Source organism: Poecilia formosa, unplaced genomic scaffold (genome assembly GCF_000485575.1).
Source record: "Poecilia formosa unplaced genomic scaffold, Poecilia_formosa-5.1.2 Scaffold12, whole genome shotgun sequence".
Classification (NCBI taxonomy): domain Eukaryota; kingdom Metazoa; phylum Chordata; class Actinopteri; order Cyprinodontiformes; family Poeciliidae; genus Poecilia; species Poecilia formosa.
The window spans coordinates 1,342,203-1,359,082 of NW_006799951.1; the positions used below are offsets into that span (position 1 = coordinate 1,342,203).

Genomic DNA, 16,880 nt, shown 5'->3' on the forward strand with positions numbered 1-16,880 from the left:
TTCTGTGATTCAATAATCAATATCAGCATTTTATAAAATCCAATCTTTTAAAAAAGAAAATAAGTAAATACTTGGAAAGTATGACTATATATGCAATGAATATAAATCTTGTCCACAAAGTAAAGAGATTTCTGCTTGGTCAGTTTCACTTCTCTTCTATCTAAACTTTTTAGCGTTAGATCTGGAGCTGCTGGAAAACCTGTTTATTTCCCCTTACACTGAGCAGTATTGTAATAAAAACACATCCCTGAGATGAGCAGCAGAGTTGAATCTGTGACTTGTGCGTTTGCCTAATCCTCTCTGCCAATGCCTCACAGCTTTTGGTGAAAGTAGTTTGCTGGTGTGGGATAGATTCTCCCTCACGGAAAAGCAGGACCTGTTAGTGTTGAAGGCAAGACTCTGCGTAGTAAGATATCAAGATCACATTCTGAATCTACTGCCAACCTTTTATCTTCGCACTCTTTGGCTGAACTTAACAGGATTTCCAACAGTAAAAGATTTAATGCCAAGGAGCATTTTTGTCTAAAGAAAAATGAAAAAAATAAATAAATAAAAATAACCGAACACAATTTTAGCCTTCTTCTTATACTTTTTTAATTTTTAATTTTAAATATTCATTCATAAACAGTATTTTGACATTTTGCTGATGATCTATGGCATAAGTACAGTAGCTATACCTTCAAATACTGCTGACTGACGGCTTCTTCATTGTGGCATGATCGGTATTGGAATACTGAAATAGGTATATAATTACATGGGACAAAGCATTTTAAGTGGTAAGATGGCAACAATATTGCATCTTTCCTCATTTGGTTAAACATAATTCAAATTTCCTTTTCTAATATTGCTTCCCAGGTCCCTTGACAGCTGGTGAAAGTTTGCATTGTTAGTGTTTGAGTGCAGGGCTGAGGAACAGCAGACACACGACTTGCAGAAAGGGAACTTGATTAAATATGCCTTAAGTAAAATTAAACAATTAAACACAAACTTTTCTGAGCCATTTGCCCTCTCGACTGACAGACTTGCATTTCCATACCTGCAGGTTGAACAGCACATAAAGTGAGTAGGCAGGTTTTCCTTCAAGTATGTCATGTGTAGTTCATTAATTTATTCTTTCTCATATTCATTTTAGTCTCATTGGTTTCTTTATACAATGAGTTGCAGCAAGACTTTTAGTGAAATTACCTTAGTGTTTAATGTGCAGGTATTGATTTTTTTCCCTCTGTTTTTGTCTTTTCTCTCCTTTTCTTATAACTATTTAATTCTAGCAATAAGCCCAATAATATGCATCTGACTAGTGTCAGACTGAGAGAAAACACATTTGATGTTCTTTCAGTGACCCTTTTATGTATTCGATTTAAACCTCTTTTAAGCAAAACTCCATCCTACGTAATGATTTTTTTTTATCATTATAATTATTTTTTCATTACTCTGAGACTGAAAGTGCTTCTCCATTATTTTATTTATTTATTTATTTTCTGGTGCAGCTATGGGTGGATGCCGCAAATAATAATATTTGGATATATGTAAGCCATCTGTGCTGTCTTTGTGGGTTGCAGCCTCTGTGAAATCCAGATCAGAGAATTTCTCTAACTATTAATGGAACTGCCTGGGACTCGGGCAACTAAAAGGCTTTTACTTATTTACAAGTAAAATAAAAGCAGCACATAGGACGGAGCCATGTTTGACAAGAGAAAACCAAACAGACCAGGATGAGGACAACAGGGATAGGATGTAGCCAAAACTGTGGTAGAATTGCCTGTCAAAGCAGGTAAACTGTTCAATTAACTTGAGAAATAAGAGTTTCTCTCCCTTCCTTTGTAATAGCAGCTTTTTAATTTACAACCTTAGAAAAAAAAGATGTAGTTTTGCTCTTAAGCTACCGAGGCAGTCATATTTATGTAAAGCTGCGTTTTAGATTAATGAACTTGCAACGTGGGGCGCTTTCGACTTTTAAATTAAATTTTCAGAAGAACCATTTTTCAGATGCAGTTGAGTCCAAGTGATAATAATTACTGGTTCTTGCAATCACAACATGCAGAGATGCATCAAATCCTGACTACTTGAAACAAGGAGCTCTGTCATTAATAAAAGCATAAAAATGCAGTCGTGGGATTTTAAATTATAATGTGGGAGCGTCCATCACGCCACCATCTGTGCTCCTTCTTGAGGATCTGAGTCAGAGTGACTAATGACTTGATGGTTAGACCTGCTTTATGAAATTATGAAGCACAAGATGTTAAAGTCTGCAATTAAAAAAACACATTAAAAACAACAGCATCCTCTGTTTTACAGGCGGTAGATTGATTCAGCCTGTGGGGACTTATTTTGTGTGTTATTTTTTGTTTTTTTTTTTGTTTTTTAAGGTGCAGATTGTAAGCTTACACATCACTTTAGATCTTGGTGCATACATCCAAGTGTTTGTTCGCACAAATGGCAAATCAGCCAATCATATGGTTAGTAACTCAATATATTTAAGCGTTTCAGTGTGGTGGATGCGACTTGATGATCAAACCGAGCTGCAGCATGGCCACAAGAATGGCTGAAATGACTTTGAATGTGGTGTCGTTGCTGGCGCCAGCTGTGTGGGCTAAATATTTCAAAAACTGCTGATCTGCTGGGATTGTCATGCACAACCATCTCTGAGAATGTTTGTAAAAGTATGCAGAATATCATCTTTGAGCTCACAAAAACTTGAACTGTGAAGTATTATCACAAATGGCCATTTTTTAAAGTATTACCTGGTCCAGTGAGTCAATTTTATCCATTTTCAGATGGTAATGTCAGAATTTGGTGTAAAAGCATTAACCTGCTTTGACTTGAATTGGCAGTTGTGCCACTTAGTACCATGCAAACATTTTTTTTAAACACTGTAGCCTGTCTGAGTATCACTGCAGAATATGTCCATCCTTTTGACAACAGTGAATGCATCATCTGATGTCTACTAACAGCAAGATAATACATTATGAAATAGGGCTTTCACGATTCCTTAAAGGATTTGAGTTCCTCGATTATTAAAATTCCTCAGTGCAAATTCTCTTCCTCAAAGCTTTGTTGAATAATGTTTTACTTCTTAGCGCAACGTTCTCACTTCCATCTATGAGTTGTTGACGAATGCTAGGTGCTAACAGCATTGCATCCAGCTTTTAAGTTTGGTCCGGTCCGATTTCATTAACTGATGATTATTGTTTTCAGTGGACAAATAGGTGTTCTTAAAATGACTGGATGCATGGAATATGTGTTCAGTGCATGTTGAGGACCCAAACAGCGACAGGACATATCGTGTATATATATATATATACATATATATATATATATTTAGCATGACTGAAATGACCGCAACAAAAAGAGAATTGATGGATACAGGATGGAGTGTAGAATGATAGTTTTAATAACAGAAAAGTTAGAGACACATCAAAAATCCACTGGGAAACGAGGACAGGAGCAAAAGTTGAGTCCAGCAGTGAGAGAAAGAAACCAAGGAGGTTAAATGCTGTGGGGATGTGATGAGTAACATAAAAATCAGTCATGAAAGCGCTGAACTGAGGAAAGGATGAAGAGTGAATAAAGGAAAAACTTAATGGAAATTTAAAGGGTCTTACTAACAAAAAGCTATAAGGACAAATGGAAGAACAAGAGACTAAACCACAATATGAAGAACAGGAAACAAAAAAGAACTAAGGAACCGAGAGATAATCAAAACACAAACGGCCGTGGACAGGCTTTCTATATTTAAGTTACACTGACAGAAGATTTTCACTATACCATCCCTCTGCTTACACATGGCATTAAATTTTCATTGAGACACTGATGGAAGTCAGTTTGAATATAACTTCTAAATTTGGTATTTTCAGTAGCACTTTATTAACCTGAATTCAGCGCGTAAATAAAAAAAAATTCATGACTTGAACGGAAAGAGCCAGGCAAAATTTACTGCCGGCCCCTGTTTCAGAGAACCAACCCTCATTTCCTATTGGTCTACCTGGAATTCAAGAAATTCACATATTTTTATGGTGTTAGGTCCAGAATATTGACGTGAAAAGAATTATTCACTGATAAAAGACAAAGCTATGAACATTCATCATAATCATAACCCTTGAGTTGATCTTAAAAAAGTCTTGAGACCCATCTACTATTGTGAGCTCTGTGTCCTAAAATAAGTTTGTTGAAAGGCAGCACTCATCAATCCTATGGAGGCTTTAGGGAATGGCGTTTGCTCTATGTAGATTGAAAGTACTTCTCACAGATATTAAGTGTGGAAGTCAGAATGACTCACTGTGTTTTTCAATAAGCAATGTTTACAAGACACAATTTTGTCCTGTATAAGGGAGGCTGCTATGTTGAAAGATCTGTGTATGTTTTTTTATATATATACATAGCAATTATTGATTTATTTTATTACAAAACTAACATATCCATTATTTTAAATAATAATTTGAACTGCTATTTTCCTAAAATAAATAGCAATAAAAACAAGATGCATATTTTTAAATGGAGCATCACATTATAACAGAAAATAACCAGTGGCTTTGCTTTTTAGTAAGTTGTTAACATAAGTCCTCCTGTGATGGACGGGTAATTTAGGATTCTGTAATAAACTGATAAAGTTTGTAAACAAAAAAGCCGACAAGCATTGGTACTTAATTAATTCTAAGTGTATAATAAAAAAAATAAAAAATAAAAATATTAGCAACATCTTCAAGGACTTGGAAGAGATATGAGTTCAGTCTCTGAACAATCATATGAGGTGAATATTAATATTAATCCTCAAGGTTTTCTTTGCAAAGTTTACCAAAAGATTGTACAATTAATTGTTTTCCTTTTTTGGAAATGTTTCAGCGATAAAATACAACACATAAAATACTGCTGCTTTTCTAGTTTAAAAATGACTGAAGCTAAATTACTTTTAACTGTTCACCCATATTTAAAAGCACCCGACGAAAGTAAATTTTCCACTGTTGCCACACACTTGCCTGCGATTGCTCCAAAGAGTGCAACTATGTTATTATGTAATAATAATTATGGTTGAATTTGATTTTGTTGTATTGGTTTGATTATATGAATTTGTCTTGCTTGTGTTGTAAAGAGCATTGAGATGACATTTGTCGTGACTTTGGGCTGTATAAATAAACTGCATTGCCGTTAGTGTCCCGCCGACATATTCACTGATCAGCAGGTCTTCAAATAAAATGGCAAAAGTGAAGTGTCTTGCATTAAATGGATGCATTTCTGTGTGAACAGGTACGGTTTTGGTGGAAAACATGCAAATTAATGGCAGGGCCCAGGACCCAGGCAGAACCATCTCTCTGATTCTACTTGACAACTATGATTACTGGGTTATACTGGAACCAGCGCGGCAGAGACTTTACCTCAACAGCACCGGACGCATCCTGGACAGAGACGTGAGTACAGGAGAGGGGAAAAATTGTCAAGACACAAACATTTCATTTCTGAGACGTATACGTTTTCATTTACCTTTTTAATCTGTTTAAAACAATAATAGTCATTCTCGGTTCTTAAAAATTTGAGAGTTTATTACTTATTAGTTATTCTTTATTGCATTTGCCTGCTGTTTGTTTTTGCAGCAAGGCATAAAAATGGTTTTACAACAGAATTAGTGGTAATTGAGAGTATTTTCTGCCTAGAATTAGATAATTACTGTAATAAGTTTACAGTCATTGGACGACTTCATGCCGACCAATATGCATTACCTGCATCTTGGTTAATCTTTCGTTGGTGCACATAAAAAATGCTGTTCATATAGATCAGGCTGAATGGTGCAGTTTAGAATGTGAGAGATGGAAGCAAAGTGGTTGGCACATTAAAGGCCATTTTAAAGGCAAGTGGTTAGATTAAATGCACGGAGTGCAGTGAGGTGGATTTTATGTTACGCTATTGATGGGAACGCTCAGTAAGATCAATAGGAGAAATTACAACACATGAGACGTTTTACACTATAAATGAAGAGGATAGGTTGAGATATAGCTTGATGCTTTAATTAAAGGGCACATTAACCTCTGTTGCTAAGTTTACATTATGACTGACAAGTTGTTAATATAACAGACTAATGCTGTCTATTCATATCCTAACAGAGCATCATTTTCACCAGAAATATTTGAACATAATTTGGGACTCTCAGTGGTCTCTTCTGGATTCTAGAGATGTAGTTTGTGTTTAGACAGTTAACAATCTAAGAAAATATGACAATATCTTATCATGAAATACATTTTCTTGCAAAGAACAATATATCAGATCAGTGCAACAACTAAAAATGTTTTTTTTCTTTTTTTTTCTTTCCTGTCTTGCAGCCACCTAATTCCATCACAACGATTGTGGTTCAGGTCCAATGCACCAATGAGCTGGTTGGTACTGTTATTTTACACGAAGTTCGAATTGTTGTGAGGGACAAGAATGACAACAGCCCCAAGTTTCAGCAGCCGCGCTACTACGTTTCTGTAAACGAGGTAACAGAGCAGTTCTTGCTCCACATGCATAGACATATTTCAGTAAACAGAAATAAACAAACAAAACAATATTCACAAACAGTGCACCAATTTTTGCTTTAAAATCTGTCCAATAAATTTGTTTCAGCTCAGACATGGAGTTCTTGAAAAGGATCCAGGAATGTACTACTGTCATTTATATTGCCGTTGGCCAGAAGTGTCTTTATTTTTTTTGAGTTCGTCAGAGAATTTTATATTCCAGCATACACTGGGTGCTTCTTACCTTAACCTGCTGGTGTCAATTGATTATTGGATAGAGAGATGTCAAGTCTGAAGAAACAGACATACAAACAGACAACAGACATGCATAAAAAACCAACAACAAATCCTTATGGTTTCCTTTAAAACATAAAAATGTTACTAATCTACATGGATACAGATGGAGCCCGATGAACTGGACGACCATTCGCAAGTTGATTTATTTCTATATGCACTTCAAAGTGTAAATTGCTTATACTGTATGGACCGATGAGACGATACACATCTCATCAAAAATACAAAGTACAGTTTCTCAGTGTTTTCTCAGTTGTCAGTGTTATGCGAAACAAACGAAAACAAATATTTGTATGTGCAGAAATGTCAGGTTGTGGCCATGTTATGGCTTACGCCACTATGGGGAAGACTGCTGACTCAACAACTGTCCAGCAAACTGTCATTGAAACCCTCCAAGAAAAGTAAGGTAGAAAAGGTGGTTGCTAAGATGTTCACACAGTTATATGTAAAGAGAAAGTTGGATGGAAGAAAGAAACTGTAGTTTTAGAAAAAGATAAGAGTTTTTGTCTTAAGAGGATTGTGATGCCGACACTAACAAAAGCACCACCATCTGATCAAAGAATGAAGGTATTACTTTGCTTTGTTGACCTGTAAAACATTAGGTAGAACTTATGAAGCATTGTCAAAAAAAAAAAAAAAAAAAAAAATCCAACCAAATATTGAGTCTTTCACACTTACAGTAATATAGAATTTTCTTTACTAAATTTTGTTTGCTTTGGACCTTTGGTATTATTATTATTTTTTTACTTAATATGGGGTTTTATTAGAAATAAAAACAACAATAATTAAAATTATTGGAAATAAACACCAAAAATAATCATTCCATTCTGGACTTAATAAAACTGAGATTTTTTTTTTTTAAATTGAGAAATAAATTAACTTCTGATAATATTCTAATTCATGGAGATGCACCTGTATTTATGTTTTTTTTTTTCAGTTCATTTCCTTTCATGTAAATATTTTTTATTTTATTGTTTTTTTCTAGTTTTGGTTATGGACACATTATTTGCAAAAAAAAAATAAAACGTATTATGCACATTATATGTGCACTACAGAAACTTCTTCTCATATTGTAAATATGCATGTTCTACTAGCAGTACTTTTTCAGCACATTTTGACCTGCTGATATAACTAGTAGTTAGAAAGTGAATCTTTAGTCTTTGAAGTCATGTTTTTGAGATCAAATATAGCTCCCTGCAGAGCTCTGCAGTTCTTACTGCTCACAGTGCTTTTGTGCATTGCAAGTTCAAAATTTCTGTCACACTTTGTTAATGTTGCCATCTGCAGCTACCCCAACAGTATAGTGAGTCATTCTACATCGCTGTCAACTTCCCTGAACAACATTTCTTGCCTGCTGCCTGGTCCTGTGGACTTTGCTCAGGGCTCTGGGGAACAGCAGTGGTTCTCATACTTAGGTTTTGTTATTCTGTCAGTGGCGCACGAAAGCCTTCAGACTGCTGCTGACTTCTACATTTCCCTTTTTTTTATTTTTATTTTTCTGTATTAATGGGATAGCGTGGCAATAGTGCCGGTTGAATAAGATAGTTCTCTCCTGTAAGCTCATGTTCTGCCCAGAGGAAGCTTCATGAGCTGATTTTTTTTTTTTCCCTTTTCTTTTCTCCCACTTTTTTTTTCAGCTCACGCCAGTTGGAACTACCATTTTCACCGGCTTTTCAGGAAATAATGGTGCGACAGACATTGATGACGGGCCCAATGGACATATAGAATACAGCATCCTTTACAATCCCAGTGATCCGGTATATGGACATGTTAGAGCAGATTAAGGACCTATTACTGTAATTTTATCAGAATTTCTGATTTATCACCCTACTTTGCTTTCTTTTTTTTTCATTTTAAGGAATCTAACAACACAGTAAGGGTTGGGAACACACTTTCAGGAATTATTCTCCTGGCTGAGAGGCTAAACTACGAGGACAAAACTCGCTACCTGGTATTGGTCCAAGCCAGTGTAAGTGAACTAACTTTTATGCTTGCAGGTACTTTTGAATACAGTTGTTTTGTGATATTCAAGATGTCTTCCTCAGCTGTGGCTGACTGGTGCATCTCAATAAATTAGAATATATTCAAAAAGTGCATTTAAATTGTTCAGCTCAAGTTTTTGAGCAGTGATCCACACGCTCCACAAGGAGCGTGAGCTGCAAAAGACCATCGCTAATGAAGCTGGCTGTTGGTGTAGCAGAGATATTAATTGGAAAAAAAAAAAAAAGTGTGGTCATGATGTTTTCTCTTGCTTTATTTTTTATGCACCTCTTTGTTTGGCTTCAAACAAAGAAACGTAGAAGTGTTTGCAAAAACAAGCTGCATGCTGAAAAGTAATTTTTGTGTCCCGTTCCCCGCATATTGATAATATTCAACAGCGCTTTTCAGTTTTCACCTCATTAAATCACTCAGATGAATCACTCTACTTATGGAAATATTATGCAGTGATTGTGTTATGGTCAATCAAAACAGCCTTTGTGCAACATTGTTGTCATCTTAGAGTTTCACAGTAATAGTAGCAAGCCCGGTCTTTTAGTTCAGCAACAAACTGAACGCATTGGTTTTCTGTCTGGCAGCTGGAACGATATCTATTGGGATGGGACATTACTCCCATCTCTGATTCCTGAGGGAGACAGAAAGCATCATTATACTTTCCTTATGCTTTGTGCTCATCAATATTTTCAGAAGAATAGACAGCTGCTCAGCGCCACTGACATTAATTTAGCATTCAGCCACTTTTACCTGTGTCTCTTAGCAGGCAATGGGTACCTGACTAAACTGTTGAATCTGACATGTACTTGTCAAATTACAGAATGTAAGGAAGTAATGTGATCAATCTCTGCTCCTCTTGTGTCAAGGTTCATTTTACAGTGAAAAGGTAAATCTTTGAAAAGCTGAGCTGATTAGTCTTTTTTTTAAACTCCTGCTGCAAAGCAGATTTATTTCGAAAGGGAAGCTTTCTTGGGAACAGCTCTGTTCCTGGTTGTTTTCTCTGAGCTGTTTTCCTCAACAAAACGTTTGACAGACTATGAGCAATGATATCATTGTTGAAATGTAAGTTTTACATCATAAGATCACTCAACCACGTCAACCTTGGCACTATTTGACCTCACATTACTTCACAAACGACGGTCGTAGAGCGAAGCAGAACTCTGCATCAGCTTGAAGTGGACTGGGCAGAAGATGATGGACAATGATTTTTTTTTTTTTTTTTTTTTTATGTTAAAGGAATTGTTTGGATCAATGTTGAGGAGTTAATTTCAGTTTTCTCCCACCAGGACCGCGCTCCATACCCACCAAACAGACTATCCGCTACTACAACTCTGACTGTGGATATCTTAGATGGAGATGACCTGGGTCCCATGTTTCTGCCTTGTATTTTGGTGAACAACACCCGCGACTGCAACCCACTCACCTACCGTGCTGCTATCCCTGAACTTACTGAACCGGTGAGAAGCGGACAGCGACACAACCGTCATCACCTTCAAATTTAGTCTACTTGTGTGTCTCTCATGATGCACCTTTATACATTTATACAGTATTAATATACACGCTGAAATATACTTCCTAGCAAACTGGGCCATCAGTGTATTGAAGCCCATCATCTTTGTTAAGCACCCAGAACAGGTTCTTGATTTCTTTTTAAGCATGTAAGATGAGTGATCAGCGCAAGCTTTTGCTGTTCTCATTCAAATTTTATTTCTGTCTCCTCTCCATTCTGTTGTGTAATCTTTATACTAACATGTCTGTCCACTGGGGGATTTGTCTTCTCGTAATTGATGAGTGAATGTAATTAATCACAATGGGGAGACAGGCAATATTAAGTTGATCCGTATTTATTTTTTGTCCTGGGGGGATACAGTGTGGGCTGTGGAGTCCCCTGGATAATGACTGCTGGAGGAGGGTATTATAGCTAATCATCATTGTGCAGAGCTAGGGGGATTTGATTTAGTACACCTCCATACATTGTAAAAGCGAGAGGGCTGATTGGTGAGGGGTGTAAGGATTACTCCAGAGCTGAAAGATATAAATATACCCCCTCAGGGAGGAGGTCTTTTACCAGAGAACTCTTTGCCTTGTCTCCGTCTGCTAACGAGGTTCGTCACAGGCCTTTTTTTTTTTTTTTTCATGCTTACACACACTGTAGCAGCAACATTTAGGCATTTCACATGAGGAGAGAAATTCTTTAACGCAGAGTACTCAACATATTTTCTCTTAACCATATGTTAGTGCATTAGTGCGGAGGTGGAACTGGAGTAAATATGTGCTTAGCTGTTTGCAGGAGAAGGAGCAGGGGATGTAGCCAGAATCATTGTAACATAATATCCTTGATGTACATTACTGTTAGGCACATTGAGGAATGTGGTGATGAGAAACTACTCCAAAAGTGTTGTATGGCATTGCAGATGATCAACTTATCTGGTTGATTATTACTGCCAAAAATAAGACCAACATTGACTTATGTTCGAGATTATCAGAATTTTCTCTCCAGTTTCTTCTTTAAAAAAAAAATAATAATCTCATCTTTTAGATTGGATGTAATACATTCAGTAAGTTCACTTCTATGCTGGGCCCTACAGCCAGATTGGAAGTGAAACTTTTCTCAGTCACTGTGTCCATACTGAAGAGTGCCACTGTCGAGGTTACCTGGTTGTGCTTATGATGTGCCCAATGACCTGGAAAGATTTTTTTTTTTATTTTTTTTTTTCATTTTTTTATTCACCTTCAGCATTTTAGGAAATATTGTGGTACTGCATAGAAAATGTTTTGAGGGCCCAATGATGACAAACTACTTTATTTTTTAATTATCTTTATTTATTTAATGTTTCATTAAATTGTATACACATTTAAATGCAAGTGTTCATTCAATCAAGAATGTTTTATTTTTTATTTAAAAATGGAAAGGAATTCCAATTTAAAAAACTAAACAACAACAAAAAAACATATAAAACTTCTATGTCTTAATAAAAATGCCCTTTTTATAGTTGCTGAGGAGCTCCTAGCATGCTTCTTCTGGTATTTTAGGATCAACTTTGATTATGAGCCTTCACGGATTCTGTAAAATATTCTAGTTGGGATTGTTGCCAGGTCACTTCACAGTGTAAATTTTACTTCCAGTTAGATGAAACATGCTGGTTAAATGAATAGATTCCTTTCAATCTATATTTGCCAGGGGTATGAAGGATTTTGTCTCTAACTGTATTTTACTACTTTTATTTTCCATCTTGATTCTGACTCCCATCTGCTCCTTTGATGCAGATTAAACTGAACCCTCTGAATGTGACCCCACCTATCCGTGCTGTGGACATGGACAGAAACATCCAGCCCCCGTCGGACAGACCTGGCATTCTTTATTACATCTTGGTTGGTAGGTTCCTTAGAAACCTTTATTGGAAAAAAAAAAGGATCCTTCTGGGTCACCTATGTCATGACTTGTACTTTGAATGTTCACTCTGATGTTGCTGGTGTTGCCTTTTTGCTTTTCGCAGGTCAACCGAACACATATCGAGAGTATTTCTCCCTGAACCAGACCACTGCAGTGCTGCGCGTTCTGAAACCAGTCAGCAGAGACCTGTATCAGAGGTTCACTCTTATCATAAAGGTAACCGCTGAGATTAAGTTTCACTTGCTCAGCTTGTCGATGTGGCATCTTTTAAGCTAGTAATAACTATGAATTTATTTTAAAAATGTGTTCAAAACAAGCCTTCCTTTGGTTGAAATGTGTTCAGGCCTACGAAGTTTGTAAATGCTACATTTGAAAATTAAATAAATAAATAGTCAAAATTATATTATAGACTTTTTAATATTCTTGATCTAGTCAAAGCTAACATATCTGTTGACTCCACAACTCCACATTAAATATATATATTTTTATATTATCAATATATTGCTATCAGAGCAAGTGAAAGATAGTTTATTTTATACTTTGGTGTTCATGTTCACCTGTTCTGCCTAGATAACCTGAGTCCCGAAGGTCAGTGAGCTTATCTTTGCCTGCTTAGGAAACATGAGGGCGAAAGATGCTATGATTTATTGACTTAACGGGAGGATAGGCAGCTTCAACGCCCCGAATCGTAATTTTGAGCAGCGAGCGTTCAGTGTTGCTGCGGCAGAGCAGCAGTGCAGATGAACTTTCTATCGCTAACCTCCAGGCACCTCCAAGCACTTTGCTACCTGCTATTTAACCAGGATGGCTAGTGATCAAAGAGATGAGCGAACGATTTTATTTCAAGATGAGACATAAAGGCAGGCTGATCACATATGAACATTTGCATGTGTGCAGGTTATGGTGTGGATCGGGAAAGGAAGAGAGACAGTTCAAAGAGGAGGCAGGGGGAAACTGTGATAGATGGAGGGGGATGTGTATTTAGAATGTAGGAGGCCGTATCTATCTAAGTCATTTAGAGGAGATGGAGAACTCAGAAGATCAGGCAAATGAGAAGTGAGGGTTTACTGATACAGCACATTTGGCGTATGTGGCATACATGCCTAATGCTTCCTGTAAATACATAGTACACTTTGAGTCCGGGTTGCAGGAAAACACATCTGTTATTCTTTAATGGTCATCACTGATCTTGATAGAGGCACATCCGCCAATATGACTCGTAGGAGATGAAGACAGGTGTGCAAGTCGCATGGAGACGGAGAAACACTATTTGGAAAATTATGGAGGTAACAAATGAAAAGAGGGGGAGGAAAAGGAGCCGCGTGACACTTGAAGGATGATGGAATCAGGACAGGAAAATCAAGATTGATTGATGAGCGGGGCCTTTTGTTGGCGCTGAATTTTAAATCTGGACTGTGTGATGCTGCTGTAAAGCGTGGCTCATTGAACAGCGCCTCTGTAAAATAAGGACACCGTTAAAGAGTAAAATCACCAGGGAACGATGTAATAACACGCTCTGTCTTAGCTCTTATAGACAGAAATGTATACATGTCTTTGTGCGAGTGAGTGTGTGTAGATGTAGAATGCACGTCAATAAGAGCGCTTTCCCCTCCCACGGTGTTTTTGTGGGCAGATTGGATCTCTGGTTCAGCATGCTGTGGGTTTTCTGTTTTATCACTGGGAAAAAGGAAAAAAAATGGCTGAAGATTGAGAGGCATGGTTTGAAATAACATTGTGACAGACAATAGCAGATGTGATTTTTCCACTGATCTAAAGAAATCCCAGCAAACCCTAATGAAAGAAGTTGTCCACAAATAGAGAAAAAGCTGAACAGCAGTGGATCACCACATGTAACTGTAATGACAAAGTCAAATTTGTAAGTGGACATCACTGAATTTACAGACAACTGGGAGAACGCTCTGCTCACTTCTGGAATTCAGATGCACGTGTATATCCCTTTTCTGCAATCCACATCCTGAAACACAAGGCCATCAAAATCAAGCTAATTCACAAAATTAGTTCCAGGTCATGACCTAAACTGATGTCGCCTCTCTCTCCCACTCCCATCTGTATTTTCAAAGCCTCGCCATTTGTGTGAAGCTTCCCCCGTGTGGGAGGCGGTTGTGACATTCATGCTTGCAGTGGGGAATGACTTCAGTAACAGCTTAACTGATCACATTAATTTGCTTTGGTCTCTATGTTAGTGTCAGGTATAATTTGCAGCTTTTAAACATTTTGTAAAGCTGAGAGGGTTCCCTTTCTGATTTGTGCTAATTTATTGCTGCTGAAGCAGCTGTTAGCAGCCAGCTGTGCAGGAAGAAGAGACAACAATGTTTTTTAAATGTTGGTAATTATTACGCATCGAAACGGTTTTAGCATTTCCATTACTGTTTTTTGGAAAGTAATGAGAGTAAAAAGGAACACTTTGTTATAATTGTTTTCATAATATACAGAATATATCTAAGTCAAATACAATAACTAAAGAAATCTTTCAAAGAGGAAATTCACATAAACATTTTCTGTAAACTAAACCCAGATAGCACACGACATTAAATCAACGTTGAATTATAGTTAGAATCGTTGATTTTTGGTTGAAGTCGACAAATGATGGATCAACCATCAAACAACCATCCAATGAAACCGTTGAAACTGTGTCATTGAATCAATGTTGTTTTGTGGTTGAAATCTGATGACTGAAATGCTGAGGTATGATTAATGGTTGATTTGTGGTTGAAGTCGACAAAACACGGTGGATCAACCATCAAACAACCATCCACCTCTAGCCAATTAACTAACGTTGAAACTGTGTCATTGAATCAATGTTGTTTTGTCGTTGAAATCTAATGAATGAAATGTCATTAGACATCTGATCAATGTTGAATCAATGTCAGCTGTTTTGCTGCACCCCTTCTCCTCTTCTCCTCCTCATCAGAGCTCTGGGTGAGAGCATTTTATTACTGAGCGGGGGTTATCACATTTTTAATAACACTGAAGAGGATAGTGAGTGGTGATTCCTTTCTGTACATTTTTTTACTTGTTAATAAAAATTCTTACTGACTGTGTGTGATATATTGACACGAAAACATCTACAACTTACTACAAGGAGTGGCGCAGTCCACCCCTACTGTTTACATGAGTGGGATGGTCCAAACACACAGCCACTTTGCTATTGGCTTGTTTGCAAAATATGTTAATTCAATGTTGCATTATGATCACAAAGGTTGAATTTATGGTTGAGGTCGACAACTGATGGTGGATCAACCATCAACCAACCATTCAATTCTAGCCAATTAACATCCATTGATTGAAATGTCAACATCAAATCCAGTGTTTTTCAGCACCGGTCCACCAGGCACTCTGCCCTGCAAGTTTTAGGCATTTCCCTAATTCAGCACACATGATTTTAATTGACATCTGATTAACAGGGTTTTGCTGAAATGAAAACATGCAGGTCAGTTTGCCTTGAGGATAAGGTTTGGGGAAGAACTAGTAATCTAAATGTTCAATCAATGTAAGCCGTTTTTCGCACCCCTCCACCACCGCCCGCCATTCAAACGCCCAACCCCTCTCCCTCCACCTGCCAAAAACACACACACACCTGATTCAACATTGATCAGATGTTGATCAGACATCGGCATTTCATTCATTAGGTTTCAACCACAAAACAACATTGATTCAATGACACAGTTTCAACATTGGTTACTTGGCTAGAGCTGGATGATTGTTTGATGGTTGATCCACCGTCAGTTGTCGACCTCAACCAAAAACCAACCATTCCGACTATAATTCAATGTTGATTTACCATTGTCTGCAATCTGGGCAGTTTGTTGCATCCCTTCTCACCTCCTCATCTCCCCCTACTCCCTCTGAAACCTCCGCCCACCCAGCCGATCCTCCCAACCTTCCCCTCTTTACCCCCTTTCATCCCTTCTTCCCTCCCCCCTCCTGGAGCTATGGGACAGAACATTTTATTACTAGGTGGGGGTTAATCATGTTTCAAATTAAGCACTACATATTGAGAACAGTGGGTTGTGATTCCTTTCTGTACATTTTCTTACTTGTCTGTAAATATTATTACTGACTGTGCATAATGTATTGACACAAAAACATCTACAAGTCTCTACAAGGAGTTGTACAGTCCAACTCCCCAATTTTACACTAGTGGTTTGTCCCAACCAAATAGCCACTTTGCTGCTGGCTTGTTTGCAACCGGCTTCTGAATTGAATTCTCCTCTGAGCAGTTTTATGGTAAGTTTTTCAATATTGCTTTGATCTTAAATGTGTTTATTGAAAAATAAGGGCATTGTTTTGTGCCCATAGTAATCCTGGTTATTTTGGGGGCAAAACAGATATTTTTAATAATTGAGGTCATGTCTCCTTTTGTATTATTTTCATCCTACCCACTACTCCAGGCCTAAGTATGAAATCATGCGAGATTTTGTGGGATTTGAATTTTTAAAATAGGGCGGGGCCTATTGTTTGGTCTGGGAGAGCATGTGGTGGACAAGGAAGTGTAAGGCTGGTTGGTCTAGGTGGGCTTTAAATTGTGATAGTAATCTTTTGTTTTAAACTTTTTATTATAATGTGCTTAGGGACGTGCTTAAATGAGCCTCTGTTCCAGAACAGCTGAGTTAGATGACTGCATGACCATCTGTAGCCATCAAGAAGTGCAGAAGGTTGTTAATCATCCACAGATTCAATCCAGGTGAGGCAGAAGG

General features: G+C 37.4%; 1 protein-coding gene across 13 annotated transcripts in view; it reads left to right on the forward strand.

Annotated features, from left to right (window-relative positions):
• Nucleotides 1-16,880, forward strand: part of LOC103133520 (protocadherin-15) — a 191,749-nt gene that overhangs the window by 84,776 nt on the left and 90,093 nt on the right. For 12 of the 13 annotated variants that reach the window (XM_016667929.1, XM_016667930.1, XM_007545284.2 and 9 more), the window contains 7 exons: nucleotides 5,242-5,402; nucleotides 6,309-6,464; nucleotides 8,414-8,533; nucleotides 8,635-8,745; nucleotides 10,055-10,225; nucleotides 12,036-12,144; nucleotides 12,266-12,378. In XM_016667929.1, the coding sequence (XP_016523415.1) occupies nucleotides 5,242-5,402; nucleotides 6,309-6,464; nucleotides 8,414-8,533; nucleotides 8,635-8,745; nucleotides 10,055-10,225; nucleotides 12,036-12,144; nucleotides 12,266-12,378 (941 nt within the window). The remainder of the gene's footprint in view (nucleotides 1-5,241; nucleotides 5,403-6,308; nucleotides 6,465-8,413; nucleotides 8,534-8,634; nucleotides 8,746-10,054; nucleotides 10,226-12,035; nucleotides 12,145-12,265; nucleotides 12,379-16,880) is intronic. The other variant, XM_016667934.1, reaches the window with a different exon arrangement.